The sequence below is a fragment of the Argentina silus genome, assembly GCF_951799395.1.
Source record: "Argentina silus genome assembly, chromosome: 19".
Taxonomy (NCBI): domain Eukaryota; kingdom Metazoa; phylum Chordata; class Actinopteri; order Argentiniformes; family Argentinidae; genus Argentina; species Argentina silus.
The window spans coordinates 17,100,866-17,111,923 of NC_139673.1; the positions used below are offsets into that span (position 1 = coordinate 17,100,866).

At 43.1% G+C, this 11,058-nt stretch overlaps 1 protein-coding gene across 1 annotated transcript; it reads right to left on the reverse strand.

Annotated features, from left to right (window-relative positions):
* Nucleotides 1-4,840: 4,840 nt before the first annotated feature.
* Nucleotides 4,841-5,629, reverse strand: LOC310820137 (uncharacterized protein). The gene is made up of 2 exons (XM_083691667.1): nucleotides 5,556-5,629; nucleotides 4,841-5,346 (listed from the first exon to the last, which is right to left on the reverse strand). The coding sequence occupies exons 1-2, from the start codon at nucleotides 5,602-5,604 to the stop codon at nucleotides 4,910-4,912; spliced, it is 486 nt and encodes a 161-aa protein (XP_083547793.1). The 5' UTR covers nucleotides 5,605-5,629; the 3' UTR covers nucleotides 4,841-4,909.
* Between the last annotated feature and the right edge of the window lie 5,429 nt (nucleotides 5,630-11,058).

Sequence of the window (11,058 nt, forward strand, 5' to 3'; positions counted from 1 at the left end):
GATCTTACATTTATTTTCAAAACTAGATCTGAGTGACACCTTAGTCCAGTACAGTTGAATCCATATTGACAAATAAGCAAGTATGTTTGCTTCTTATTCATGAAATTCATACATGGATCAATATCACACTTACCACAACCCCACGGGTAATGCGCCTGACATACAACCTGACCTGGTGAGGCTTGAGGAACGCCATCATCTCCTCGTCCGAATACCTGGCGTACAGCTCTTGGTTGCCACTCCTGACCGCCTGGACTAGGAGCATCATGTCCGCCTTGTTGTAGGCGAGCACCGCACCTGCCAAGGCACTCATGAACACCCCATACTTGGCGTGGCTCTGTTTGATGACAACAGCATCCCAGCGGTGCAGCCGGTGTCGGATGTCCAGTCTGACCACAGTACCCCTCTGCAACCCAGTCACCAAACAGATTCTCCAGGAAGGATGAACCGCTGTCAATGAAATTATATCAACATTTTGTGTACATGTGTTACATGTTTTTATAACTGTGTTATCCATGTGTGTCTTGCAAAAAAATTATATGAAGTTAACTGATATGTACATCACTTGGATTATCAATTTCATCAAAGGTTTCAATGGAATTGTTATTAAACTTACCGACAGCAGTTGTCTGCAAGACTTTTGGCGCAGGAGCATTGGCACGTCGAAACCGGGCAATGAGACCTCTCGCCATGCGCGTGTAGCACCCCTCGGACTCAGCTGCCACCACCACTGTCGTCAAGAACTGGCCCCGCTCGTTCAGCACACTGGTGGCGGGGAGGGGGGCGGATGACACGGCTTGGGGGGGCGGATGAACCATGACAGAAAAATTTTGTTGATAGCCCCCAACTCAAAATAATTGCAACGTATTATGGATTATTCCTTTAAGAAAGCGTTGTTCTAAGTGTGTAAACTTTTTTTGGGATGTTTGTTCGTTCTCAACTCCGTGTCACCAGACCCGTTAGCTGTTAGCGCTAGCCAGCTAGCCTACTGACAGGTTGTCAATACGTTGTCATTACACATTAACAAGCCAAATCCCGCAAACGATGGTATGGTCAGTTGCTGATTTCCAGACAATATTTTATCTTTTGACAAAATCGGCACAGCTTTATACATGCCTAACAAATGTCTAACTAGCAAAGGATGAAGAGGATGAAACTTACCTGAGTAACAGGGACGTCGTAAATGAGATTCACCGATAGTGGCCGCCGGAGCCGTATAAATTAGATGACGTTTGAAATTCCTCGCATAATGATTGGTGGGTTAGAGATCATTTTTACTAAACGGCGCATAACCACTGCATCAACTTTACTAAACGGCGCATAACCATTGGTCGGTTAAGGATCGGATAGGGACTTGGAGGAGCATTTGCCTGGGAATACCCGGTGCAGTAAGCTTTTCCTTATTTCGACCAGTAGGGTGTACTATTGTATCACCACTGTAGTTTGAACAGTGCTGTAGTGTGAACACAGCTCCAGTTTCATATTGCTGTTTTGAACAGTTTATACAGTTTGCTCCAAAACCACCTGCTAAGAATTGGTGACTCACTCAGCCTTCTCTTGAGCTCGATTCTAGACTGACAACTATGAACTATGAGCTGTGGAGTGGTAAAGCAATGTTAATTGCAGTTTTGGTGTTTTTTCCCCCCCAGATAACTCCCTGCCTTCTGCGTATCAACTGCAGTATTGTTTGTGTTGTCAAGTGGCGGGCGTCTCCTTTCCTCGACTTTATATACAGTGCAGAGGGCTGGTTCCTTCGCTTACGGCCATACCACCCTGAACACGCCCGATCTCGTCCGATCTCGGAAGCTAAGCAGAGTCGGGCGGGGTTAGTACTTGGATGGGAGACCGCCTGGGAATACCCGGTGCAGTAAGCTTTTCCTTATTTCGACCAGTAGGGTGTACTATTGTATCACCACTGTAGTTTGAACAGTGCTGTAGTGTGAACACAGCTCCAGTTTCATATTGCTGTTTTGAACAGTTTATACAGTTTGCTCCAAAACCACCTGCTAAGAATTGGTGACTCACTCAGCCTTCTCTTGAGCTCGATTCTAGACTGACAACTATGAACTATGAGCTGTGGAGTGGTAAAGCAATGTTAATTGCAGTTTTGGTGTTTTTTCCCCCCCAGATAACTCCCTGCCTTCTGCGTATCAACTGCAGTATTGTTTGTGTTGTCAAGTGGCGGGCGTCTCCTTTCCTCGACTTTATATACAGTGCAGAGGGCTGGTTCCTTCGCTTACGGCCATACCACCCTGAACACGCCCGATCTCGTCCGATCTCGGAAGCTAAGCAGAGTCGGGCCGGGTTAGTACTTGGATGGGAGACCGCCTGGGAATACCCGGTGCAGTAAGCTTTTCCTTATTTCGACCAGTAGGGTGTACTATTGTATCACCACTGTAGTTTGAACAGTGCTGTAGTGTGAACACAGCTCCAGTTTCATATTGCTGTTTTGAACAGTTTATACAGTTTGCTCCAAAACCACCTGCTAAGAATTGGTGACTCACTCAGCCTTCTCTTGAGCTCGATTCTAGACTGACAACTATGAACTATGAGCTGTGGAGTGGTAAAGCAATGTTAATTGCAGTTTTGGTGTTTTTTCCCCCCCAGATAACTCCCTGCCTTCTGCGTATCAACTGCAGTATTGTTTGTGTTGTCAAGTGGCGGGCGTCTCCTTTCCTCGACTTTATATACAGTGCAGAGGGCTGGTTCCTTCGCTTACGGCCATACCACCCTGAACACGCCCGATCTCGTCCGATCTCGGAAGCTAAGCAGAGTCGGGCCGGGTTAGTACTTGGATGGGAGACCGCCTGGGAATGGCCCATGACCCCCCCAAGTCCCTATTGCTCAACCTGGGATCGGATGAAAATTGATCAGAAAGAAGGATGCCCCCTGGTGTTCACTGGCCTGAAGTTCTATTTACAGAAATGTCATGTATAAGAATTGATTGAAATCCACTTGGCTGCTGAATGTTGTTTGCATTATTTGCATAGTTTGAGTTGATGTAGATGATTAGATTAGATTAGATTAGATTCAACTTTATTGTCATTGTGCAGAGTACAAGTACAGAGACAACGAAATGCAGTTAGCGTCTAACCAGAAGTGCAAAAAGCAGAAAGTGCAATGAACAGTATATACAAGTAGTGCAGTATGTGAGCAGTAAGTAGTGCAGTATAGTATAATAGTGCAGTGTAAGCAGTAAATGAATAGCAGTAGCATTATAAGCAGAATAAATAGGTTACAGTATGAACAGTGTATCAGCATATGAGCTGTATAGGCAATGCAGTCTAGCAGTATATATGTATTAACAGTAACAATAGGGTAGATAGCAGAATAAATATAAAAATGGAATGCCGTATGAACAGTATAAACAGGTATAAACAGGTATGTAGATTGATGAGATTTATATATTTAGGTGGAAAAGTGTACAATTATTACATTTTTGGCCTGAACTATAAAGGGTGTAAGAATGTATTTAATGCACTCTCACTTTGTCTGGAAGACATCTGAGCCATTCACACGACTCATTGTAATGACCACCCAGGGGGTGCAGTCAGCACAATCTAATTAGCAATGCATATTGACACTTCAGAGTCTGGGAGAAGACACAAAGACAACTTCTCTGTTTTATCTGGTTTTAACCTATGTAACTTGATTTCTTTCAAGTGGTTGGTTACATTTAAGGTTATTGGTAACTGTTAAATAAACCACCATTCATATCTCTTTCCTCCGTAGCCCTTCTTAGCCTTACTCATGTGTTATTAGTTGATAAACTACATTCGAGGTCAACCTACTAATCTTATTGGAGTCAGATTAAATTGTAGTCTATAATACTTGATCACCATTGATGCATTGCTTTGACCAAAAAATACCATAGTTTATTTCCCCTTTATAAGGGGAAACTGATCATACAAACCATACCATTTCTGAATGCTTGCACCTCGTGTTATGATGTGTGACATGAGATATGCCCCACCATCCTACTTACCATGCAGCCCATAATTAATAAACTGGGTGTTGGTAAAAGTATTTTCTTAGAGCTTATACTCTAGGTGTTTGACCTACAATCATTTTTGACATGTCCCACCCTCCTCTTTTTTTCTGAAACCCAAGCATACAGAGACTCCAAAATACTTGAAATACTTTTATAATACTTTTATTTATATTATTACTTAAACATGTTATTCACAAATTACCAAATAGCATTACAGTTTTATTCTTTAACTAGAATGTGTTTCGTCCCAACGAACTGCAAGAGTGTGGTTGCTAAAATGCCGCAGATGGTCACCAACAGTTACTGAATAAGACATGAGAACAGTGCATTTTGTGAAACGAAAATGCATTCAAAATTTACAAAGAACCCAATGTAAAGGTTTCAACATGCACATTTTTCCATTTACTACATATGCACTCAGATTCCATGTATGGGGCACAGATATATTATTTTTATGACACACAAACACAAGTAGGCAGACCTGTTTAGTTGAAAGCCCACTCACCACGTCAAGGTACAGGCCATGAGTGAGATGACGAGAGACAAACATTTACAAACATTTAGTTAAACATGGAGCTGACAAAGACATACAAACATCACAAGGACATGCACACAAAAAAACGGCACGAGGACACGCATGACAAAAACACCGATTAATTGAACATAAACTAACAATAAAGGGTATGTAAATGAATTGTGTTAGATTGAAACAGAGGTTAGATTGGACCGGATATTGGACATAGACCAGAACATGTTTGTATAAAAAAATACTACAAAGTGCATTTTTAACTACAATATAAATAATAAAAAAAGACAAGAACATTCTTTAATTAAACTACAAAGTGCATTTTTAACTACAATATAAATAAATAGGCTGACTGTATTGCTCTACTTGCTAAAACACTTTGAAACACTGACTCAAACAAGGCACCGACCAAACAAGGTGTAGCCCCACCTGGACTCATACTGTTTGACGAATAGGGCGGCGGTCTTGTCATGCTCGTGAAGAGAGCTGGCGGCGGTGGTGATCTTCTGCCTGAGGTCGGCTGGCACTAGGTGGAGGTCGCTGTCGTCTGCCAGTTCTAGAAGCAGCAAGGCCAGTGTCTCCACTTCCTCTATTCCTGGCAGATGCAGATGTCTCTGGCTCATGAGCACATCTTGCAGAGCAGGACTATCCTCCTCCTCCACCTGTTCTGCCTGGGTTAGGATGGCATGCTTCCTACAGACGCTGTCGATAGGATCCTCCTCTGACTCTGCAGACATGCCAAGACCCTCGTCTGCCATCTCCTCATCTTCACCTTGTTCCTGTTCAACCGACTCCGACTCCGACTCCTCACGAGACTGCTCTTCCTCAACTGCAAATATGTAATTGTACTAATCACAAATGTGTCTGCGTAGTTACAACAACCACTTGTGGATTCATTCAATAATATGCACGGTTTCTTTGCTTCTTTGCTTTTAAAACTTAACTTTATACCATGTTTGTCGTCACTGCTAGAATATGCATGAAAAACTATGGATAACTAAGGATAACCTTGCGTAAGTGTGTGATTAAGTACTGTACCTTTCTGGACATAGTAGTCCCTAGCAGTGAAGCTGGTGGACTGGCACATGGCATACTCCACGCCAAGGAGCTCCTCCTCGTCTGGGTGCTCGTACGCATCAGGGACGGGCATTGGAGCAGCAAAGTTGGGCTCCAGGATGTGATCCTTGCCGAAGATAACCTCGGCCTGCTGATTGATGCGCTGGATCTGTCGCACGTCCATGCACGACGTCTGCCGACCCTGACCACCAGCAACCCGGAGTGATGCCATGAGGTTGTTCCACTGCACAGCAAAGGCCATCAGGTATACCTGAAACACATGACCATTTTGACTGTTATTGTATATGCTTAGAAGCGATGACTAAAGCTGTGAAATAAAATGCATCATTGAAACTACGCTATATCGAAGTGTTTTTTTTATTTTTTTTTATTACTCACTTGGAATGGCATAATCCCACATCTCTGTGAAGGAATGGCATTGTACAGGTGTGCGTGCAACCCTTCCAAAGAGTTACTGCCTCGCCGGCACCTGTGCTTGTTCAGCCGAACGCCATTCAGCACCACCACCTTCACAGAAACATACAGCTGTATGCCAGGGGGATCCTGTAAAGCACAACGAATTGCAAGTTCCTTATTTATTCTGGTGTCCTTTGAAATTTTGCCATACAAGTTTGAATGGTTTTATAATGACACACGATGACTGCAAAGACATTAACCCACCTGCATGCAACTGAGATGCTTGCTTGCAGTTGCCCAGTGAGCATCAACTGCCTCTGTCGACTTGAACAGGTGGATTCCGTCAATGTCAAGGCCTGCTGGTCCCCTGAACTCGGCAATGATGGACTCAATCACCAAAGCGGTCTCCTGTAACATATATATTCTCAGCTTTGAGTGTTGTCACAACTAGAATGAGTGTAACACAACTGATGGACGGAGTAGGTTTTACCAATAACAAAACTGGCTTTATTTTCCCATATGGTGCAATTATCAAACAAACAAATGGGCAAAACGTCTGCACCAAATCCAAATGACAAAGACAAAAGATAGCAACGGCAAAACAAAGGAAACAGCATGACACAGGTAGAGTCTGCACACCTGGAACACTCACAGAAACAACGAGGACAAACAGAGGGTTAAATATGGTGAAGGGAAAGGCACAGGCCAGCGGGCCGTCACAGTGTTAAATCAGTCGTTACTCCTAATGATCTTACATTTATTTTCAAAACTAGATCTGAGTGACACCTTAGTCCAGTACAGTTGAATCCATATTGACAAATAAGCAAGTATGTTTGCTTCTTATTCATGAAATTCATACATGGATCAATATCACACATACCACAACCCCACGGGTAATGCGCCTGACATACAACCTGACCTGGTGAGGCTTGAGGAACGCCATCATCTCCTCGTCCGAATACCTGGCGTACAGCTCTTGGTTGCCACTCCTGACCGCCTGGACTAGGAGCATCATGTCCGCCTTGTTGTAGGCGAGCACCGCACCTGCCAAGGCACTCATGAACACCCCGTACTTGGCGTGGCTCTGTTTGATGACAACAGCATCCCAGCGGTGCAGCCAGTATCGGATGTCCAGTCTGACCACAGTACCCCTCTGCACCCAGTCACCAAACAGATTCTCCAGGAAGGATGAACCGCTGTCACTGAAATTATATCAACATTTTGTGTACATGTGTTACATGTTTTTATAACTGTGTTATCCATGTGTGTCTTGCAAAAAAATTATATGAAGTTAACTGATATGTACATCACTTGGATTATCAATTTCATCATAGGTTTCAATGGAATTGTTATTAAACTTACCGACAGCAGTTGTCTGCAAGACTTTTGGCGCAGGAGCATTGGCACGTCGAAACCGGGCAATGAAACCTCTCGCCATGCGCGCGTAGCACCCCTCGGACTCAGCTGCCACCACCACTGTCGTCAAGAACTGGCCCCGCTCGTTCAGCACACTGGTGGCGGGCGGATGACACGGCTTGGGGGGGCGGATGAACCATGACAGCAAACTTTGTTGATAGCCCCCAACTCAAAATAATTGCAACGTATTATGGATTATTCCTTTAAGAAAGCGTTGTTCTAAGTGTGTGGGTACACTTTTTATGGGATGTTTGTTCGTTCTCAACTCCGTGTCACCAGACCCGTTAGCTGTTAGCGCTAGCCAGCTAGCCTACTGACAGGTTGTCAATACGTTGTCATTACACATTAACAAGCCAAATCCCGCAAACGATGGTATGGTCAGTTGCTGATTTCCAGACAATATTTTATCTTTTGACAAAATCGGCACAGCTTTATGCATGCCTAACAAATGTCTAACTAGCGAAGGATGAAGAGGATGAAACTTCCCTGAGTAACAGGGACGTCGGACATGAGATTCACAGATAGTGGCCGCCGGAGCCGTATAAATTAGATGATGTTTGAAATTCCTCGCTTAATGATTGGTGGGTTAGCGATCATCTTTACTCAACGGCGCTCTACCATTGCGATCAACTTTACTAAACGGCGCTCAACCATTGGTCGGTTGAGGATCGGATAGGGACTTGGAGGAGCATTGTAAGCTTTTCCTCATTTCGACCAGTAGGGTGTACTATTGTATCACCACTGTAGTTATAACAGTGCTGTAGTGTGAACACAGCTCCAGTTTCATATTGCTGTTTTGAACAGTTTATCCAATTTGCTCCAAAAACACCTGCTAAGAATTGGTGACTCACTCAGCCTTCTCTTAATCTAGATTCTAGAGTCTATGGTCACGCACACCACTGCATGTCAGACATGCTTTTAAGGTATATACCCTGTAGATCCCTCAGGTCCTCAGGTACTGACCTTTTAACTATTCTGAAGATTCCAACAACACCTATCTACTTCGTGTTTCAAATGAATAGCACTGGGCAGAAGTCTGCACAGGGATGCTACAGACACATTAGCACACTGCAAAATACTGTCACCTATCTAACCATCTGTTCCAAAGCAACAGTAATATATACTGTAGGAGTCTGCAGTGCACAGGGGTTACACACTCATCAGTACCCTCTAAAATACTGTCACTATCATATTTCCTGTTCCACATGAATAGTACTATATAGGAGTCTGCAGAGGGGTTACCTTGTTGGGAAACACAGTGTCTATCTCCTCCTGCAGCTTGGTCATGATGTGAGGGTTGGTTGCCAGAGAGAGCTACTAGTGGTCTCATAGCCAGCAAAGATGAAAATCATCGCCTGGGACAAGATCTCATGATCGCTCAATCCTATGACGATGGAGAGAGTGGGAGAAATGGGGTGGTAGGTGTGAGAAAGGGACGAATTAGAGTGTTTCCACAGTGTATGTCAGTCTAATCAATGAAATCGATAGCTTCATTTTTTAAGCACAAAATGATTTAGACTGAAAGCCATATGGGGGCAGTTGTACCGACTGTGAGGAACAGTGGGCTAAAGATGTCAAACTTGAGCATTTTCTTGATGTTGGTCATAAAGGGGTCAGAGGGGTTGTGGAGTGAGTCGATGTCGACACTGAATAAAGTGCTGACGACCACATCCATACTGTATGGTCCAAAGACCCTGGAACACAACCACACAATCTTTGACCACCAGAACCACAACCACAAAATTAAAGGAGGAGTTCACTGAAATTACAAATTCACCTTATCTTCTCGGAGAGAAATACTCACTCTTTCAGTTCAATGGGCTCTTCGTTATCGGACGTCTTCTTCAGATTGCGGATCCCTCTCCATGTATCATCCTCAGCGATAAACACGGCGTCATACAGAGGCCCGTTGAGATAGAAATTCTAGAAAAATAATAATGATTATATACTGCAAGATTAACCTAATATTAATAATGCTATAATAACAAGGATATTATCTATTTAAGAAGCCCTTATGTTTTTTTCCCCATACAACAACTTCAATTTAGCGTATTACCCTCCTGTTACTGAAAAGATGGTAGCATTCCTTGATGAGGATGGTTTAGATCATGGCTGTGTCAATGATACACAGGACGGGCTGACAGCCATCATAGATCCTTCAGACCAGCAAAAACAAAGATAGTTAGATATACACTCACCCAACACTTTATTAGGAACACTATACTAATACTGGGTAGAGCCTCCCTTTGCTCTCAAAACAGCCTCAATTCTTTGTGACATTGATTCCTTTGAGATTCTGGTCCATGATGACATGATTGCATCACGCAATTCCTGCACATTTTTCAGGTGCACTTTCAAGATGTGAATCTCCCGTTCTGCCACATCCCAAAGGTGTTCTATTGGATTCAGGTCCGGTGACTGGGAAGGCCACTGAAGAACACTGAACTCATTGTCATGTTCATGAAACCAGTTTAAGACGACTTTTGCTTTGTGACATGGTGCATTATCATTCTGGAAGTAGCCATTAGAAGGTGGGTAAATTGTGGCCATGAAGGGATGCACATGGTCAGCAACAATACTTAAATAGGCTGTGGCATTCAAGCAAATATACCGTGGATAGAGACAGACAGACCCATCACAGATCCTGCACTTTTTCGAAAAAAAGTGCTACCTAGAACCAAAAAGGGTTCTTCTTCCACTGTCCCTTTGAAGAAACCTTTTGGGTTCCATGTAGAACCCTTTCCACAAAAGGTTATACAGTACCGTGCGTAAGTAATGGGACAGTGAAGCATTTTTTCTTCTTTTTGGATTTGAAATAAAAACGTAGAGATTTTTATTTTTCCCCAACGCGGGAGAATGATGCCCGTGATGGGCCTAACCCAAAACTCAAAGAATATCTCGCTGTCCCTCTCCTTAAATATCATTCCCAACAAAGGACAAGGTGTGAGATACATTACAATAGCAAAGCAATTGACAAATGGTGAAAGCTGAAAAATCTGAAACATAGTCAAAACCTTAGGCTTGCCAAAATCAAGCACTGATGAGCTCAGCAATCGCAAATGGCTGAGGCTTTACTGCAAGATGCAAACCACTAGTTATCCTTAAAAAGGATATTTAGGTTACAGTTTGCTAAGAAGTACCTAAAAAGCCTGCAGAGGTGTGGAAAAAAGTCTTGTGGACAGATAAGATGAATATTATCAGAGTGATTGCAAGAGGAAAGTTTGGAGAAAAAAGGATCTGCCCAAGGTTTACAGCATACTATCTCATCTGTGAAACATGGTGGAGGGGATGCTATGGTTTGGGCATGTATAGCTGCCACTAGAACTTGCTAACTTATCATAATTGTGATATTAATTATCAAAATAATTATCAAAATAATTCATTTTCTGATGGTAAGATTATGGGCAAAAAGACCTCAAAAACTGAAGATGGCTGGCCTGGCAGAATATCACCAGAGAAAATACCCAGCACCTGGTGGGGTCAATGGGTCCCAGACGGTTTGCATACAAAGTAGTGTCGACCAAATACTAAATATGAGTGCATAATTTTGACCATGTATACCAATACTAGACAAAAGAAAAGAAAAGAATCTAGCAAAAGCAAACTATGTTCTGACAGGGTTTGACTAATCTAATACGACATCAGATCTGGA

What these genes read in the sequence shown, in the direction of transcription:
- LOC310820137 (XM_083691667.1), bottom strand. Translation starts at nt 5,604, where the DNA reads ATGTGCCAGTCCACCAGCTTCACTGCTAGGGACTACTATGTCCAGAAA. An exon ending in GGACTACTATGTCCAGAAAG is followed by an intron (nt 5,347 to 5,555) that starts GTACAGTACTTA and finishes ACATATTTGCAG; the next exon opens with TTGAGGAAGAGCAGTCTCGT.